This window comes from Ostrea edulis, chromosome 2, assembly GCF_947568905.1.
Source record: "Ostrea edulis chromosome 2, xbOstEdul1.1, whole genome shotgun sequence".
NCBI classification, from domain to species: Eukaryota; Metazoa; Mollusca; class Bivalvia; order Ostreida; family Ostreidae; genus Ostrea; species Ostrea edulis.
In genome coordinates, this window is record NC_079165.1 from 24,335,574 (window position 1) to 24,356,950 (window position 21,377).

At 35.4% G+C, this 21,377-nt stretch overlaps 1 protein-coding gene across 5 annotated transcripts in view; it reads left to right on the top strand.

The window, feature by feature from the left end:
* Window positions 1-21,377, top strand: part of LOC125679543 (titin homolog) — a 76,092-nt gene that overhangs the window by 52,230 nt on the left and 2,485 nt on the right. For all 5 annotated transcript variants that reach the window (XM_056156458.1, XM_048918825.2, XM_056156461.1 and 2 more), the window contains 8 exons: window positions 7,805-7,866; window positions 9,676-9,706; window positions 9,821-9,871; window positions 12,358-12,441; window positions 13,240-13,344; window positions 18,690-18,791; window positions 19,632-19,736; window positions 20,979-21,083. In XM_056156458.1, the coding sequence (XP_056012433.1) occupies window positions 7,805-7,866; window positions 9,676-9,706; window positions 9,821-9,871; window positions 12,358-12,441; window positions 13,240-13,344; window positions 18,690-18,791; window positions 19,632-19,736; window positions 20,979-21,083 (645 nt within the window). The remainder of the gene's footprint in view (window positions 1-7,804; window positions 7,867-9,675; window positions 9,707-9,820; window positions 9,872-12,357; window positions 12,442-13,239; window positions 13,345-18,689; window positions 18,792-19,631; window positions 19,737-20,978; window positions 21,084-21,377) is intronic.

Consider the following 21,377-nt stretch of genomic DNA (forward strand, 5'->3'; position numbering starts at 1 on the left):
GGGTCAACATTTTCATGGGAATAAAGATTGATAAAAAAAATCTTTTAAAAATCAAAACAGCTGAACATGTGAGTGATGGGCCATTACAAAACCAATCATCTGGTACAATAAGTAATCGTCAAACTAGCTGTTAACAGGCTGCTTGGTGTAAAAGGCTGATTCTGGGGCCTCCAAAATGGAGAGAGTGTTGAGCCTCTTGTCATAAGAGATTATCAGGGGTGGAGCTGTTGGCATGAACACATAGCTTATTCTGTAATTTCAATTTCCAATATCTGGGAACTCCGGAATGTTGGTGGCTAAAATATAAAGTTACCCAAACAAAGCATATAGTCCTTTGAAGCTCCCTATAATTTAAAAGCAGAATTAAAAAAAAACTTCAGATGACAGAGACTAAACACATCTACACAAAATAGATTTATGACCCATACCCCCTATCACATTCTGACAAGTATTGATGCTGGAATGGTAAACTTAATTATAATGGATTGTATAGTGTTAATCAATTGTATTTTCATGACATTAATATATACATGTAGATAGAGAGAGTGGGTATAGTTTCTAAAGGAAATGAAAATAACAAATGATGGATTGTCATGAAGAAATTGGTTCCTTGTTATTGAGTGAACATACATTGGATCAAAAAGATGAACATTATTATGTATACCATTAATATTTCAAATAGATGGGCTCTCATCTAAACCCGTCTTTGTAAAAGGAGGAAAAAAATACCCCCCCCCCCCCCCCTTTATTTTTGTCCTCCAATATAAATGTATGCTTTGAAACTTTTCTGTATATAGTTATAAATGATTATAAAATTGTCGGGACTTCAAATTCATCTGACTTTGATTTACAATTATTCCAGTTTGCAGAAATAGTTGAGATCACAATATATGAGTCCTGTTAGCAAGGAAAACATGTTTTATATAACTATCATGTCAAAAGGGTCAATTTTGAAATATAAAAATGAAATTATCTATTTGCATTCAAGAAAGTAAATACATTTGAAATGGTTTAAGAATCGAAATTTAAATTTGATATATTAAATTTTAGGAATTGATGAATACCTGGAAGATTATTTTTATTGTCAATCCCCCCCCCCCCCCCCCCCCCCCCCCCCTCCCTCAATAAATAATAACAGAAAATTCCTGACAGATGCTTTATTATTGATCTTTCAGTCACCATCTGGTGCGATACATTGGAGTGGCTCTATTCTGCTATCTCCAATTTATTGGACAGCTAGAACCAGGAACATGTCTACCTCCATATGATGCAGGAATCTGAAATGACAGATAGAATAAGCATTTACTAGACTCCACCTTTGATAGCCTCTGATGACAATAGGGTCCATCCTTTCTCCATTTTGGAGGCTCCAGGAACAGCATTTTGCACCAAGTCATTAACAGGCATTGTCCCTTGCAATGGTGCCCCCTGTAGTGAGGTCAAGAAAACATGCTTTCTGAACCATTTTTATTTGCATAGGACAATTATTCTCATTTATATATAATGAGTCTAACTTTTCTGCTTTGGACATGAAATATTTGGATGTTAAATAATATACAACCAACTAACATTTGTTTTACAAATAATGTGTTATCCACTTTTTTGTTGTTATCAACTGGTATATATGGTTATAATGTTACTGATAACAGATATCCTAAATCTGTGTACTACATGTGCATATAGGATGTACATTCAAGTAATATTCGGCATATTTGCTGGACCTAGTGCTAATAAAGGAGTATATTAACATGTTTTGTTTTTTTTTCAACATTCTATAAATAGTTCATGGTATATCTTCATAATATACATGTAATATAGAATTACAGAAGTGTTTATTTCTTTTAGAGAGAAAGAAGGAGAGAGAGAGAGCTATGAAAATATTTGGTTCCATCTGTTCCAAAGGGCATCAAAATTTTCAGTATCACCATTTTTATAAGAAATGAATTTTTCTGTTTCATAGAATAACTTTAAAAATGATATTGCAAAATGCACACTCAAATTTTTCTCTGTACACCTTGTTGTATAAATATATTAATACTTTAACCAAAGGATGAGAATATTTTGTATACCCTTGTTTACCTACTAGGATGCCTCCTATAAAAGACTTTTTTGTAAAGACTAGTCGACAATTTGTTCTCTGTTCTAAGTAAACTTCAAAATCAGCTAGAAATGATTGAACACAATACGCCGGTTTCGAGATACGTCCGAGTTATTTCCCTTTGGAGAACTCTTGTACATAGTAAGGCGCGAAAGAATTTGTTTACACGCGGGAGTGGGACAGATATTCATCATAGCTCAAGTGAATGTACTCAGTAAGTTTCTCATATGCTGTTTGAAAACCCAAATTCGACTGACACACAAACTAAGTAAGTGATAAGTATTTAGAGAGTAATTAAATACATAGAATTTTTATCCTATCACGTTGTTTCACTAGTCGTAAGTACCATATCCAAGACATTTCTTGCAAATATGACATTGTTTGTATGTTTCCACTTCGGTAAAACATTTCTTTCGATAGTATTTAGTACAGACCCTGAAACGTGCTACTACACCTTAAAAACGAACCGAACCGTTCCGTGCAAGAAACGAACCGTACCGTTTAAGAAACGTACCGTACCGTGCAAAAAACGAACCGTACCGTTCAAGAAGCGTACCGTACCGTGCAAGAAACGAACCGTACCGTTCAAGAAACGAACCGTACCGTTCAGAAAGCGTGCAGGATAATATTATGCAAACCCCGCCCCCAAAAGCCCGAAATCGTACCGTACCGTGCAGAAAGCGTGCAATTTATGTCACGTGACCCACTTTTTCAGCCACAGTATATTATTTTCACAATGGCGCCCGATGGGAAAGGAGGTCGTAGACTATCGCTGGCTATTCAAAGCATTATCCTCAAACATCACGAAGCTGGGTTATCAACTGTGAAAATCACCGAAATGCTTAAAACATCTTTGATATTCTTTTTTTTTTTTAAATTACTTTCCGTAAATGTCACATTGTTTCAGTGCATATATGTGTATGTATGTTATCAACAAGTACCCAAGTTTTGACTGAATTATGCATAAAAATTCGTTTTATACTGTGAACTGTTAACAGAAATAGACGTCAGATCACTGCACGGATTTTGCATGCATGCTTCTGCAGCCAGTCCTGTGTACTGTGGATGTATATTTCACTTGCAGACTTTTAAAGAGTGAACCAAGGGGCATTTCGTTGTTTTAACGGAATTTCTGTTTCAATCAATTCTTTTAAATTCAAGGGTGAAAATAACTACAATACTGTAATAGTACTTACAACAAGTAGCCTATTTAATTTCTTCATATAATCAGGGACGTCGACGTCCCTGATAATGCTACTACACGTATGGCACAGGGCTTGCCGTAAGAAGATGAAATTGATATTTGTAGCGTTAATGTATTCAATATGTACTTTCCTACGTACAGTGTCTGAATCATATGAGAAATTTCTAGACCGATTAGAAAAATTGTCACGTTCTACACTGTAATATTTTCATTACTTTATTAGCAATAATTTTGACATATCTTTTTCTCTTCTACATTGATAACGACCCATATAGATAGATGTAGATTGGCGGATTTATTATATACACTAATAAACAATTTTTAATTACATCGACAGAGAAATAAATAGATACATACATGTGTAAAAGAATGTAAACAAGTTAAATTGATGCAAAGCATCAAATCGGCCGCAAAAAATTATTCATTTCAGCATTTTCAAGTATTTCAACAATATATAGAAAAGGTATATGAAACATTTTTATTGCAAACTATACACTTGCCTTACTTTTCTGTTAATTTTTTTTAATTCAATTTTCAGTGATCAAAAATAAAGTCAGGGAAATGAAAATCGGACTTCGCGTGATAAAGGATAGGAATATATATTATATGTATTATCATCATTTTATTTGATTCAAAGACAAATGCAACAGATATCTAACATTATTAATTATGAATGACTGAATGCTGACAAAAAAGGACGTACAAACTTCACGTGCAGATATCCTGGATCTTTCATAATGCCGATGATAAATCACAATAAATGTGAAGTGCAGAAAATAATCATTGTGTCATTTGCGACTTTAGTGTATTCAAAACAAAATTCACTTCTTCTTAAAAACTTTTCCAATTTAGGCACTGTAATTTATATCCGGAAACTTAATACGCTTTGTTTTTACACTTACGCACGCCCATGTCGGGGAGCAGTTCATGTAACAACTTTTTATAAAATCGTAAATTAATAAATGTCTGATGAGAAATGAAAAACAAATTGAAACGTAATAACAACCATTAAGACTTAGACTTAAGCAAATTCTAAAAACTTTTATTCATAACTTTTATGTACGTTATCAATATGGAATTATTCCATCGAAGCAATCAAAAATAATGTCTCATTTCCCCATGTGCACATTCTAACACAACCACAAATCCTGCAGCCGATAATCAAAGAGCCGAATAAGACCGATCGAGTGAAAACAAACTATCGAAACGTACAATTTATACGAAGTCAAAGCGTTCAGGCCACGCCCACCTCATTAATAAAACGTGCAAACCGTTCACAAAGCGTGCAGCTATTTTTAGCAAACCGTACCGTGCAAGAAGCGAACCGTACCGTTCAAGAAACGTACCGTACCGTGCAAGAAACGAACCGTACCGTTCAAGAAACGAACCGTACCGTTCAGAAAACGAACCGTACCGTTCATAAAGCGTACCGAACCGTACCGTGCAACTGGTGTAGTAGCACGTTTCAGGGTCTGTATTTCCCACATTTACATATTTAAAGAGAAGCCGCTTTTAATGCATTTCATCGTCTTCCTCGTTGGCTGTATATCCACTCTGTCCCACTTAGGCATTCAAAGTTCCACTAAATGCACCTCCTATATAGAAGAGTTCGTATCTCGAAACTGACGTATTACATTCCCATATTATATGTTCTATTGTTTCCTCCTCATTTTGACAAAAGGTACACATTTTTTTAGTTCACTTTTTAACATGTTATTGATTATTTATAAATAACTAGACTTTTGAAATGATTCATGTTTAACAAGATTTTTTTTACAATAACAATTAAAAAAAACTCCAACAAAATTTAATGGTAATATCATGAATAAATCTAAATAAATCATTGATTTTGTAATATCGTATGACATCACAAGAGGGTGGAATTACTTTAGGTCATATAGACATGCGACATCCTCAAAGCAATGAAGAAATAAAGGTGGGAGCATGATGAAAATGCAAATCATCAATTTACCATCACTACACTGTGTTTGCATGTGGATTAAATCGCATTCATATTATCAAGGCAAGCACTGCACAGTCCTGAGCACACTGGACGGTGATGTGAACCAAAGTCCATGTAGTGTACATGTATGTAGCATCAGAATCAACATGTAGAATTTACATATAAAGTGTGAGAAGCTATTATATGGCCAATGAACAAACGAACGTGATGATTAAATCTTGATTAGGCCTATAACTCAAGGATCATAAAAAAGCTCCCACGCAAACGTTCCATTAAATACCGTACGTTACAAAACAGTATATATTATGATTATGTAGTAGGTTATCTCATGAAACAATATATCAAAAGTATTAAAAACATTTACATCAAAATGATTTAAATTTGCTGATGCCATAGCCTATGCACTCTCTTCTTCCCTAGTGACGGTCTTAACTTTCCTCTTCTTCCCTAGTGACGGTCTTAACTTTCCTCTTCTTCCCTAGTAACAGTCTTAACTTTCCTCTTCTTCCCTAGTGACGGTCTTAACTTTCCTCTTCTTCCCTAGTGACGGTCTTAACTTTCCTCTTCTTCCCTAGTGACGGTCTTAACTTTCCCCTTCTTCCCTAGCGACGGTCTTAACTTTCCCCTTCATCTTCTTTTGAATGCATGGCATCTTCCTCATGGTCAAACTTGATTCAATTGGTCGATCCACAGAATCCCCGGATGTTATAAGAAATAATCTGCGGATTTTCAAAGGGTTCGCACTCGACTAGTGGTCAATTATATACACGATGCCAATCTCTTAAGAGCTGTCAATTAACGGTCATCTGTTTTTGTATATTCAGTCAACGGCTAGTTGACGGTCAACTAGACTTTCGTATGGGTTTGTTTCAATCTAATTCAAATTAGCCGTTTTGAATCCAGTACCGCTTCTCAAAGCGATAGCAGATTTAAAACAGCTAATTTTAATTAGATTGGGTTTGTTTAACCTCAAAGCTCGTGTTTCATGTTGCAACATATATCTTTGACATCAGAGTTACATTTTACTGGAGGCGTTGATCTTGCATATGAGGTTTATGTACGGTTACAAAAAGAGCCAAATAGTTATGATTGCCCTTATTGCTGGGTTATTATGCCTGTCAGCTTTACACAGATTGTTAACATTAATAATTAATCACTGAGGACGAGCTGGTAGCTGACTGTCAATGTGCCGTAGATTTCAGGTCTAATGTAGAAATTAAATCACAGATTCTGAACATCTTAGCTGTTGCTGTGGAAACAGGCGAATATGTAACTTAATTATTAAAGTTACTGTAGTTACTATGAAAGTACATGTATTGTGATTGGGTTTTTTTCTTCCCAGTAATCACAGATCATACATATAAATTGAAAAAAATGCCTATTTACATCAAAACTTGTTTTAAAAAGAAAAAGACCTGAATATGATATATTTATGGAATAATTTTATTATATAAACACATTGACAAAAGTAACAATCTATGAGAAGTACTGGCGCGATTCACAGAGAATTTGCCTCAAATCCAAATCCGTTCATATTGACCATGAACAGCTCAAAAGTGATATTCATTTTTTATATTTATATTCATTTACTAAATCACCATTTGTTTACATTGCTTGAATAAGTCATGAAATATTTTGTTGCATAAAACGAACTCCTAAGATCCACCTCTGTCACAGTCGTATTGCAACGTAACATACATAAAAAAATAGACATGACGTCACACTTTACCCTGCCTTCTATCAACATTGCACGGTGCACTGTATTTTGGAGCTAGGAGAACACAAGATTGGGATGATAATCCACGTAAGTTCACAATCTTAATCCGATTGATGTTTTCCGCCACACTCAACAATTTTTCAGTTATATGGTGGCGCCCAGTTTTTATTGGTGGAAGAGAGAACCCAGATACAATGTACCTGGGAAGAGACCACCGACCTTCCGAAAGTAAACTGGGGAACTTAATCTGAGATGTAACTTTGCGAGATCTTTGTAACACATGTATTTTTTCAAATCATTACGCTCTCTGTCGCGTGCTTTAAGCTAAAGTTCATAATCCGTTCATAGTCAATATGAACGGATTGTGCCGCGTGCTGAAATTGGTTGGTTCATAGAGGAAAATGCAATTTGTAATATAAATATATATTACTGACTAATAAAACATTTATTTTGCACAATAAAGCAAGAAATCTTAATAAACTACATTAGATAACCACTTATAATATAAAGAAACATAAGGAATAATTATTATAGTCTTGCAGCCAATAATTATCTCATCACCAAAATTGCATATTCATGTGCCTGCTTTGAGGGTAAAAATTAAGTGTTTGAAATAATTAAATATTCTGGTGTTATTGCTGAAATATATATATAAGACTGTGACAATTTTCACTGAGTTCAGTTTTTGGTGACAAAATTACAGTTGGTGTTCCTTTTTAATGAAGAAGACAGATAAAATGAGTCACAATAATCAAACTGGTCACATCTTACAATTTGATCTAAAAGAAGATTTCTAAAGTGAATGACTTTTGCTTTGAACAGGAGAAGTATCACCAAGCGGCGGAGAATGAGGCCAGCGAACAGAAAAAGATCACCGAGTTTTAGTAAGTGTGACAGATTACAGAAATCACGCCACTCGTGTACTACGTTCTGAACAGGCCCTTGGGTCGTGTAACAAACTCGGACTTAGAAATTTCAATCACCTGTAAGATGTCCGTTGCTTTTGAACTGTAACTCTTTAGATGTCCGTTGCTTTTGAACTGTAACTCTTTAAATGTCCGTTGCTTTTGAACTGTAACTCTTTAGATGTCCGTTGCTTTTGAACTGTAACTCTTTAGATGTCCGTTGCTTTTGAACTGTAACTCTTTAGATGTCCGTTGCTTTTGAACTGTAACTCTTTAGATGTCCGTTGCTTTTGAACTGTAACTCTTTAGATGTCCGTTGCTTTTGAACTGTAACTCTTTAGATGTCCGTTGCTTTTGAACTGTAACTCTTTAGATGTCCGTTTCTTTTGAACTGTAACTCTTTAGATGTCCGTTGCTTTTGAACTGTAACTCTTTAGATGTCCGTTGCTTTTGAACTGTAACTCTTTGACTTGCAGACAACTTGGAAATCTGATGATCAGAAGCACTATTGAATATACAATTTTATGGAATGACCGACTTCCCAATGATTTCATTGCAATATTCAGATTTTGACTTAAGTTTAAGATGTTTCATGATCCTAGGGCCAGCCCACTAATACTCCCTTACATTACTGTCAAAGGAACGAAAGTGCATGGATGTGAAAAAGCAAAGGCAAAAGTCCTAAGATGTAGGGGTGATATCATATATTTTTTTACGCAATGTTAACAAACAGATTTGAGTTCAAGCTTTCTCACATTATCACCAGTGTGAGATCAACTTTGCCCCTGTGAGACAGCCATGTGAGATTTTTCTGTCTCACACTGTTGCGACGTCATTTGATTGTGACGTCATATATTTTCTACGATATACGTTACACAGTTACAAGGTGAAGTAAAATATTTTGCATTGTTTTCTTTACATTTTAATGTAGTATAGCTTTCTGGTGGACAACCTTGAGTTTTGTAGTTTACACTTACAGTGTAAACCATTTTCGGGTATGCTCATTCTACTTACCTAGTTAGTTTTTGCATTGAAGTTCAAATGAGGATTTTGATAATTCAGAATTTTCTCAAAACTCCTAAATTCATGCACTAAACTGTAGGTAAAATGTGAGAAAAATAATCCTTCATTATTTACTCGTGTGGGATAGGGAATTTCCACCTCTGGAACAAGATTCGCTGTCTAGGACTCTGCAAAGCCTCGTCCTAGACTGCGAATCTTGTCCCCTTGGTGGAATTTCCCAATCCCACATTCGTACTAATGAAGGATTCTATTAATCTCATACCATTGAAAGCAGTTTTAAAATGTCCAAATTTCAAAATGAGGTTAAAGAAAACTTGAAACTTTGAATTGTACTACCATTCTGATGATTTTTGTGAATTCACTGACTGCTCACCTCAGAACTAGGGTTCATGTCAAATCCCATGACCAAAATGAAATACTTTATCTTATATGCATGCTTAAGTTAGTGCATCTGTCTGAGAATATTATATATATATATATATATTGTTTATATATGAAAACTCTTGGAGATTTGATGGGAAAGAAAATCTTTTATTGGGGAATTTTACGAGAGAGAAATTGAACATGTATACCCTCAAGCATTTTTGTAAGTGACCTTTGATAGGGTACAGGTTAAGAATGATGCTTATACAAAGCTTTGTCAAGTAAGAATGATCTGGATGAGTATTGTGATCCATGGGCCTCTTTTTACCACTGTGACAATAAAAATAATTTTAATAGAGATATGAAACGTTTACTTTGAAGATATGTTCTTTTATTTTTCAGCAAGCAGTTTGAATCTCCCCGTCAATCAAAGGTACCGTTTGAAATCCTATCCTTTTCATTAATTCACACTTTCATTTCTTTTTAATTGGTTTTTTTTGGTTTTCATAATCATATGAGTTTTATGAGAAAGTAATTGTTTTACCAGGGGAAAAAGTCCCAATCCAGCAGAGTTAAAGAGTCGATTTCTCACAAAAAGGTTAGTCTATATACCTCTAGGAAAACCTAGATTAGACTGATCACCCCTGTGTGTACAACGCTTTGGAGGGACCATGTGAGCTGTTCATGTAACTCTTTGGAGTGACCATGTGAGCTGTTCATGTAACTCTTTGGAGGGACCATGTGAGCTGTTCATGTAACTCTTTGGAGTGACCATGTGAGCTGTTCATGTAACTCTTTGTTGGGCCTTGTGAATTGGATGCATTTTGTTGATTCTCTGTGATTTAAGAATAAGTGCTGAAAGAACACTCATGGAGCCATTTGAACCAAAGAAGGGTTTAGTTGGATGTAATTGTTCTCTTAGATTACTACTGGAGTTTTAGCACTTCTATAAGCTGATCACCTGCTGTTTGCATTCTCTCCATCTGTAAACTTTGCATGTCTTTGCAATGTCTTCTTGAGAACAATTGGGCCAATTTTAACCAAACTTTGCACAGAGCATCCTTAGGAAAAGGGGATTCAAAATTGTTGAATTGACGAGCCATGTCCCTGTCAAAGGGGAGATATTCCACCAAAGACCAAAATAGGGTGGTATAATTTAAAAATCTTTTTTTTCAAGAACCACAGGGCTAGAAAACATGAAACTTATGTGAAAGCTCCCTGACAAAAATTGTTGAAATCATGGCCCCAGGGAAAATAATGGGGCCACAATAGGAAATCTTTACAGGGGATTCTATATAGGAAACGATTTCTAAAAATCTCCAGAACAGCAGGGCCAGAAACAGTTGCAGTATTATTCAAACATTCTCAAATAGAGCAGATTCTATCATTCAAGTCAGAGTGGGACCACAATAAAAGATTAAAATTTTACATGGCAATTTATTGGAAAGGTGACCTATTGCAATTGGTTTTCGTCCGTTGTGCGTCGTCCGTCGTGCATTAACAATTGAACATTTTTAACTTCTTTTTGATAACTACTTGTTATATAGTGTTTATATGTAAAACACTTAAATAACATCTTTTGTCCTATTGATACTAAATTGAAAATGAATAGATATTTAGAAAGAGCAGGTAATCCTTTACCAAAATTGTAAATTTGATGATCCCAGGGGTAGGCGTTTTGGTACCGGGGTGGGGCCAAAATGGTCGGTTATCAAATGTGTAAACAATAGACATTTTTAACTTCTTCTTGATAACTATCATTCCAATTCTTTTCAAATCTGGTGTGAAATATATTTGGAACAAGGGGAACATTAATTGTAAATTTCAGGACCCCTGCATGGGGCCTTAGGCAGGGCCGTAAATTACATGGAGGCGGAGGAGGCAGCTGCCTCCTCCAACTTTTGAGCCAAAAAAAATTAAAATTTAAAGTTCATTAGAATTTATGTTGTTTCCAATAACTAAGAACATGATACCTCCCTTAAAAAGCATTCCAAATCTTTCTTTTAGAATGAGTTGGTCAAGTAACATCTTAGAAGGCCCTAGAATCAAGGATTTTGCACGAAACGTGTTCAGTGTGCACAAAATGTGCCCGACCCCTGCCTAATTTCCTGCCTCCTCCAAATTGAAGGTTAATTTACGGCCCTGGCCTTAGGGGCGTGGTAAAAACTGCCCAAAAATTGACCAATTTTCAAAAATCTTCTTTGAAGTTCTCTAGAACTGCACATGTGTAAGAAAAACTAAATGCATAGTGATGTAGAGCAGGAAGGCCTCTACCAAAATTGTAAATTTCATGATCCCCGGGGTAGGTGTTCTGGCCCCAGGGCGGGGCCAAACTTGTTATATAGTGTTTATAAGTAAAACACTTGAATAACATCTTCTTTAGTGCTTTTTATACTAAATTGAAACTAAATGGATAGAGCAGGTAGTCTTTTACCAAAATTTTAAATTTGATGATCCCCAGAGTAAGGGTTCTGACCCCAGGATAGGGCCAAACTTAGTATATAGTATTTATGTGTAAGTTTGCTGATACTGTATAAAATTTAAATGCATACTTGCAGATGTTTTAATGTTAATACACCTATTCTTTAAAGCCTTTCATCAGTGTATGCACTTTTGAGGGCAGTGAAGTTTTAAGAACACATCTTGTTTTATACTGTTGCTGAACATTAGAATTTAGCTTAGAGATTCAGAACAGAATTTTTTTTTTCTAGATTTCATAGCCCATGGAAGTAGTGATACTTTTTCACTAGACTAAGTATTCAGGTGACCGATAAGGCCTGTGGGTCTCTTGTTTGTAAAAATCCTATTCTTAAAACCAGCAGGACCATGATTAGTTCTGTGAATATGCAAGCATCCTGAAGTACAGTTGTACTTGTAGATCAGGTGTAAGTTTCTTCAAATCCCCTCTCCCTTACATAAGAATATGTAGAAGGAAGTCTTTGAAAATCTTTATCTCATATTGATTTACAAGCATCTTCAGCAAAATAAAGTCAGTGTGGTTTTTAAAAAAAAAAAAAAGCATTTGGACACACTTGTTTTTTTTTTTTTGTTTTTTTTTTTGTTTTGTTTTTTTTTTTTTTACAGACCTCAAAAACAACAGATAGTAGTGAGAAATCTTCTGGTGAAGAAGGCCAAAAGAAAAGAGAAATGTCGCCCGTTGTCCCCGTGGTAAGTGTGTATATAGAAATGTTGCCTGTGGTATAGAAATGTTGCCTGTGGTATAGAAATGTTGCCTGTGGTAAGTGTGATATAGAAGTGATAAGTGTGATAGAGAAATGTCGCCCATTGTCCCTGTGATAAGTCTGATATAGAAATGTCGCCTGTGGTAAGTGTGATATGAAAATGTTGCCTGTGATATAGAAATGTGGCCTGTGGTATAGAAATGTGGCCTGTGGTAAGTGTGATATAGAAATGTTGCCTGTGGTAAGTGTGATATAGAAATGTTGCCTGTGGTAAGTGTATATATAGAAATGTTGCCTGTGGTATAGAAATGTTTCCTGTGGTAAATGTGATATAGAAATGTTGCCTGTGATATAGAAATGTTGCCTGTGGTAAATGTGATATAGAAATGTTGCCTGTGGTAAGTGCGATATAGAAATGTTGCCCATCGTCCCCGTGGTATGTGTAATGTGTCACTGCTTTGCTAAACATCTTGAGTACAAGGACAGTTTTGACCCACGTTATATTTGAAAATGATTTTGCCCACTTTTGAATTCGTCTCAAATCATTGTTTGCGGAACTGAATAATGAATAAATTTACATGTATATTTGCCCATTTTCTAATGAAGGGTAAGTGGAGGAAAATTTACTTGACCTTATACTTCCACAGCATTAAACACCATACATAGGTCCAGATGTGCGACACCTCACCCACCGTAGGGGATGTCGCTGTATGACTGAAAAATTCCTAAATAGGACTTGGAACAATAAGCCAAAACAAATTGGACATTAATGTTCTAATTTCAGATCACCACTCCTAAGAAGAAGATTCAAAGAGCCCGCTCCTCTTCATCCTCCTCCTCAAGTTCATCAGATGACGAGGACGACGCACATCCCAAAAGTAGTGGAAAGGTGAGTACAGGTGTACCAAGATTATCTCTGTGATACAGATTTTATGCCCCCGAGATCGAAGATACTGTTTTTGTCCTGTCTGTCATTCTGTCATCCTGTCTGAAACTTTAACTTTGCTAATAACTTTTGAACAGTAAGTTCTAGAGCTTTGATATTTAACATGAGTATTCCTTGAGGCAAGACCTTTCCTTGGGTACCAACATTTTTGACCCTGTGACCTTGGCCTTGGAGTTTGACCTACTTTTTGAAAACTTTAACCTTGCTAATAACTTTTGAGCAGTAAGGGCGAGAGATTTGATATTTCACATGAGTATTTCTTGTGACAAAACCTTTTTGTGGGTACCAACGTTTTTGACCCTGTGACCATGACCTTGGAGTTTAATCTTACTAGCCCAGGAGGTTCACTATAATTGCTTAAATGTATTTCTATTGAAAGTTTCTTCTTTCGGTTACAACACTCTCACTGGGATGCATAGAAAGCAACTTCATGATTGATCGTATATTGTTTAACGTCTTTCTCAAGAATCTTTTACTTGTATGAAGACGTCACCATTGCTGGTGATGGGCTACAAAATTTAGTCCTATGCTCAGCACTTGTGGCCCCTGAGCGGGGAGGGGTCTTTATCGTGCCACACCTGCTGTGACTCCGGACCTCAGTTTTTGCGTTTTCATCCGAATTGCAGGTATTGTTTGAATAAATTGTTGGGAATCAAGTCAAGGGGTTGCAGCTTGTCAGTACAAGCTGCAGGTATGAAAAGCAGCAAACACGTAAAAAATGCACACGCCTTTCTGTCCTAAGGGGTAGTCATTTTCCTCGAGGATTTGCTTTAAAGGAATTATGGCCTTTGTCAACAAAATGTATTAGGCCTAAATTAAAATATTGTTTGTTTGCCCTTTTCCGACCCTAATTTTTGACATAGGGTAGGTAGGTAGGTGAATTATTTTATTTTACTAGGTCAAAAAATTATTAGAGTAGGTGATTTTTTTGCCACTTGTAGGTAGGTAGGCAAAAAAAATTATTTTTTTTAAATTTCATATTGAATAAAGTATTTTTGGGGGTATTTTTATTTGATTTGTATATTCAACCTTTGTACTGAAATATATATCTGCTATTTAAATTGTATATGTGTATATTTATGCTTTGTACTATCACATCCATCTCCTGTTTGAATTGCATGTGTGTCTATTTATGCTTTGTACTGCAATATTAATCTCCTGTTTGATTTGCATGTGTGTCTATTTATGCTTTGTACTGCAATATTAATCTCCTGTTTGATTTGCATGTGTGTCTATTTATGCTTTGTACTGCAATATTAATCTCCTATTTGAATTGCATGTGTGTCTATTTATGCTTTGTACTGCAATATTAATCTCCTGTTTGAATTGCATGTGTGTCTATTTATGCTTTGTACTGCAATATTAATCTCCTATTTGAATTGCATGTGTGTCTATTTATGCTTTGTACTGCAATATTAATCTCCTGTTTGAATTGCATATGTGTCTATTTATGCTTTGTACTGCAATATTAATCTCCTGTTTGAATTGCATGTGTGTCTATTTATGCTTTGTACTGCAATATTAATCTCCTGTTTGAATTGCATGTGTGTCTGTTTATGCTTTGTACTGCAATATTAATCTCCTGTTTGAATTGCATGTGTGTCTATTTATGCTTTGTACTGCAATATTAATCTCCTGTTTGAATTGCATATGTGTCTATTTATGCTTTGTACTGCAATATTAATCTCCTGTTTGATTTGCATGTGTGTCTATTTATGCTTTGTACTGCAATATTAATCTCCTGTTTGATTTGCATGTGTGTCTATTTATGCTTTGTACTGCAATATTAATCTCCTGTTTGAATTGCATGTGTGTCTATTTATGCTTTGTACTGCAATATTAATCTCCTGTTTGATTTGCATGTGTGTCTATTTATGCTTTGTACTATGAATAACTACTATTATATTCATCACCTCTGTCTTCATACTTAACAGTTTGGAAGCACATAGTTTTCTTATTCATGCATGAAACAGATGTAAACTGTAGTATATGCACCCTATTGTTCCTTAACCAACCACTGTAGAGTGCTAGTTAGTTTATAACACATCTATAAGTTGGGTGTCACAGTGCAATTGCATATGGATCAATAACCAGTCAATCAAAGCACATGGAAACTGGGGATTCTAACTAGTGCTACAAACGGATTGAAAACTTGAAGAATCATTCTGTTTTTTGGAAGATTGATTAGAAGAAAAATGTACTATAAATTCAATAAATTAAATATCTAATGTGTTCTGGGATTTATATCCATACTTCAAATACAGAATGATTTCTCAATTCTGACATATGACAATACATATTAAATAAAGTATGTTTTATTCACATACTAACAGTAACTAAATAAAATTACATGTACTAACAGTAACTAAAAATAACACGTACTAACAGTAACTAAATAAAATAACATGTACTACAGTAACTAAATGAAATAACATGTACTAACAGTAACTGAATAAAATAATCAAACATATCCAACATTTATATCAGAATCTCAACATTTTACACTAGAAAAATGTTTTAAAGTTTGACTAGATAATTAGTCTAACATATCCAACATTGAATGAATCTCAACATTTCAGACTAGTAAATATGTCTGTTTTATAAGATTCCTTTTTATTGCATCTTTTCCGCTTGTTTTGCATGGCGCACATAAAGGAAGTACAACTCGATACTTCTTTAACAGTTCCTTGTCCTCTGCTCTAGGAGATGTGCAATAACAGCAAATTGTTTTGTCCACCAGTACAGTATTGTTTTCTGCATAGTAAGCAAATTCAAATGGGGAATTGCAATCCTTCTGCATTCTTACACAAATTTGGATACTGTCAAAATTGCAGTAAAGATGATCAATTTATATAAAGCATAGCCCTCATTTTAAAATCAGCATATAGATATTAACAAAATACATATGGAATAGTATAACAATATTTTCATAGGGAATTTCTGGTACATGCTTAAAAAGCAAATTGAACCTAAAGTTCAATGTATGCATGCATATTTCATATAGTATATGCTAAATAAATTGCTTCAAAATCAATAGCATTAATAAGCTTTATGTCTGCTTTATATTGCTGTGTATATTAATATTGAAATCCATCATAGAATACCTACAAGATAGACAACTTAAACTATATACAAAGTGATAACTACTTTTTTCACAAAAGTTTAAAAATTTACTTACCATCTGGAAGGATTTCTGATTCGCAGCTGTAATCAAACTTTCCCAAGACACGATTCAACACTCTTAAGATCCCTCAGTGAGAGCATCTGTTTGGAGTAAATGCAACGTGGTTTTTGACATGCGTAGCACATTCTTATGTCATTCTGGGCCACCAGTCCAGCGTTCCTGTTGCCCTACAATTTAACAAAAAATAGTCAAATATCAAAATTTTAAAGAAGTACTTGGTCAAAAGATGTAATAAGGATTCACACGATATAGACCATCTGACAGTGAAATTGTCAAGACCCTACAACACTAAAATACAATATATATGTAGTTTAATACTGAGAAATCTGCAACAAATATTGTTCTAATACATCGACCTGCCTAACATTAACTTTTTTATATCCTAAAACTTAACTGCAGATTGGAGGTCTAGTTCCAGCTGCATTCATCAAAACTTTAAATACATTCTGTTTGGATTTGGTCACCGTCACCAAGTTTGATTTATTGGCCACAGATTTGATCGTCATTATTACATATTTCAAGTTCCTATTGAAATTTAGCACTGTTGATACAGTGTCACTGAAGTCCGCCTCGTACATTTCATTCGATCCAGGGGCATGAAGTTTCACTGTGACATTGCCCTGTTCAAATGCTTTGTCAACGTGTTGCTCTTGGTCTGTGTCCCCGAATGCTGCCCCCGCCACATCGTCCCAAACCTCTTTGGTGCAAACATTTATAATTTTGTTTTTAATTAAAACCTTCTTAAAGCCCCCCTGCTCTTCTGTTATTGTGACACAGAGGGTGACGTTCGCCATGCTTGGTTAAAAAAATCAAAATCATACAGCAGTTTCAAATCCAAGACTTTATCGGCAACCGCTACGATAAAATCCGAAAATTCTGAGAAACAAATTACGGTCGGGCTCGGTAATTACAAATAAAAGATTTTCGGGCGGAACGAAAAAAACAAAATGAAATAAAATTTTGTTGGTAAAGGCAAATAAAAGAATTTCAGTCAGAACTAATTTATGGGGTCGATCGTCTGAGGGCAAACAAACAATATTTTAATTTAGGCCTTATGGTGTGAAAGTTAGACCAGTGCTTTTCAGAAAGAAGAACTGTGTGGCACATGTGAGTTTTGTCTTTGTATATGAGCTGAGGGGGAGAATTACACCACTCCTCAGAATATCAAGTAGTGCAGTCATTTGACGCTAAATTGTCGGCAATGCCCTTCAACGGCACCTGTTTTGATCCTACAAACAATGCAACAATACCTATAACCTAGTAGATTCCTACTTTGAAATTTGTTTTTAGGTATTTTTCAAAAATATAATAAATAATCAACTCACAATGGATTTACTACTATAATAATTTTTCTAAAATGAAAAAAAAGATGCCTATTTTTACCGTCATGTTGAGGGTTGTTTCCCTTGACTTTGTCCATTGATTTTTTTAACCTAAGTCATTAAAACAGGTAGTGACAGTTCCATCGCCAAATGCTCGGCATCAGGTGTGAATGTCACGGGTCCTCGGAGATGACCTTAAAAACGGATGACCCGTGTCACAGTAGGTGTGGCACGCTAAGAACCCTCGCTGCTCAATGGCCGTAAGTGCCGAGCATATGTCTAAATTTGAAGCCCTTCACCGGTCTTGGTGACGTCTCCATATGAGTGAAAAATTCTCAAGTGAGACGTTAAGCAAGACACAATCAATCATCAATCTTGACTTTTAAGTATGACTTTTTGATACTCTGCATTGTACTTTAGTTCATATTATGACCCAATTTTTCAGCGTAATAATAAGCTGCCTTTGTGAGTCCAGAATCGATATTGTATTGTGCCATCTTTGTCCTGAGGAATATTGTCCACATTTCGTTTAAGTTTCTTTGGGATGTTTACACTGCTAGTATCTGCTGCTGAATCTGATGCAGAGTTTGCAGATTGTTGAATTTCATTAACTCGTTCCTTTGGCCTTACTTTCACAGTGTTGAACACCATGCACACATGTATGTCAAGATGTGTGACACCTCACCTCTAGCTGATGATGTACGTCACTGTATGACTGAAAAATTCAGGAATGGGACTTACAACAATAAACCAAAACAAAATGGACATTGTTTTAATTTCAGATCACCACTCCTAAGAAGACGATTCAAAGAGCACGCTCCTCTTCCTCCTCCTCGAGTTCATCGGATGAGGAGGACAACACACATCTCAAAAGTAGTGGAAAGGTGAGTACAGGTGTACCAAGATTATCTCGTTAGTGTGTTGTGATCTGTGGAAAATAACAACAGATGATGAGAGAAAATGGTGCATGGGTGGACATTTATATACATTAGTGTCAGCAGAGACGTAAATGAGGTGGACTGCCGACTTGTGACATCATCCTGATACAGTATAACATGCTTATAATGAATTTATTACTCTATCACAGGAAACTAATGAAAATGTTATTGGATATAACAAAAGGTTTGTTATAATGAAGTATTCTCGCTGGCCCAGGAGGTTTGCTATAACCGTGTTTTACTGTATAATGAAGATTTGTTATAATGAAGTGTTCTCGCTGGCCCAGGAGGTTTGCTATAACCGTGGTTACTGTATAATGAAGATTTGTTATAATGAAGTGTTCTCGCTGGCCCAGGAGGTTTGCTATTATAATTGTTTTACTGTATAATGATGTTTGGTTATGATGAACTGGGGGTTTTTTGCTGTCCCTAGAGGTTTGCTATAACCGTGTTTTACTGTGTAATGAAGTTTGGTTATAAATAATGAAGCGTTGTTCGCTGTCCCAGGAGTTTCACTATAACTGTTTGTCAATAACTGTATTTCTATTGAAAGTCTTCCCTTACAATTATAGCACCCTCACTGGGATGCATAGAAAGCAACTTTGTTAATGATGTGTAGGAAAAGCCCTATGTTTCTCAAAGAAAGGTGCACAGATTTAGCTATACCAGTCCCTTAAAGAAATTACACACAATCGATTTTAAAGGTTGAGGTTTATTACCTTATCTAGCAGAATGGGACCTAGAACAAAAATAAAAACTAAATGGACATCAATGTTTTAATTTCAGATCACCACTCCTAAGAAGAAGATTCAAAGAGCACGCTCCTCTTCATCCTACTCCTCGAGTTCATCAGATGAGGAGGACGACACACGTCTCAAAAGTAGTGGAAAGGTGAGTACAGGTGTACCAAGATTATCTCGTTAGTGTGTCGTGATCTGTGGAAAATAACAACAGATGATGAGAGAAAATGGTGTGTGGACATTTGTATAGTGTTACCTTGGTATATTGACACCCCCGCATACCGCCATCGAAATGTACAGAACGGATTTCCATACTTGCTAAAAAAAAAATTTTAAAAAAAACCCGATATAATGCCAACCTCGCCTATCACCGTCCGCCACCCGTTGTCACGTACAAAATGTCATATTGCCTTTATACACTCCCCTGATAACAATGCCAATGACCAGGGATCGGAAGCCCTAATTATTCATAATTGGTCTGTCCTGTTAATCGTAGTGAAACTAAATATAGTACATGTCATGAAAACAGGTAAGCATACTAGGTAATTTGCTATAACCGTGTTTAACTGTATAATGATGTTTGGTTATGAAGTGTTTATCACTGGCCCAGGAGGTTTGCCAATATAATTGTTTTACTGTATAATGATGTTTGGTCATGATGAACTGTATTTAGTTAGTCCTGGAGGTTTGCTATAACCATGTTTTACTGTATAATGAAGTTTAGTAATAACGAACTGTATTTAGTTAGTCCTGGAGGTTTTCTATAACCGTGTTTTACTGTATAATGAAGTTTAGTAATAACGAACTGTATTTAGTTAGTCCTGGAGGTTTGCTATAACCATGTTTTACTGTATAATGAAGTTTAGTAATAACGAACTGTATTTAATTAGCTCTAGAGATTTGCTATAACCATTTTTTAATGTATAATGAAGTTTAGTAATAACGAACTGTATTAGTTAGTCCTGGAGGTTTGCAAAAACCTTGTTTTACTGTATAATGAAGTTTAGTAATAACGAACTGTATTTATTAGTCCTGGAGGTTTGCTATAAACGTGTTTTACTGTATAATGAACATTTGTTATAATGAACTAGCTGTTTTTCACTGTCCCAGGAGGTTCACTATAACTGTTTGTCAATGACTGTATTTCTATTGAAAGTCTTCTCTTACGGTTACAGCACCCTCACTGGGATGCATAGAAAGCAACTTTGTTTGTTAATGACGTGTAGGAAAAGCCCCATGTTTCTCAAAGAAAGGTGCACAGATTTAGCTATACCAGTCCCTTAAAGAAATTACAATGGATTTTAAAGGTTGAGGTTTATTACCTTGTCTAGCAGAATAGATGGGTCTTAGAACAAAAATAAAAACTAAATGGACATCAATGTTTTAATTTCAGATCACCACTCCTAAGAAGAAGATTCAAAGAGCACGCTCCTCTTCATCCTCCTCCTCAAGTTCATCAGATGAGGAAGATGACACACGTCTCAAAAGTAGTGGAAAGGTGAGTACAGGTGTACCAAGATTATCTCGTTAGTGTGTCGTGATCTGTGGAAAATAACAACAGAAGATGAGAGAAAATGGTGTGTGGACATTTGTACAAATAAATAACTGGTTTTCATTTTCTAAGCTTATCATTTGAAAAATATTAGTTGTGTATACTTGGCACAAAGGTTAATTTATATGATTGAAACAGAAGAAGTGTTTCCCTGCAGAGGTCATCCCATTCTCCAAGTTTAAAAGTGCACAGTTGCACCATCTGCATACAAACCTTTTAAAAGATTGTATCCATAACTAT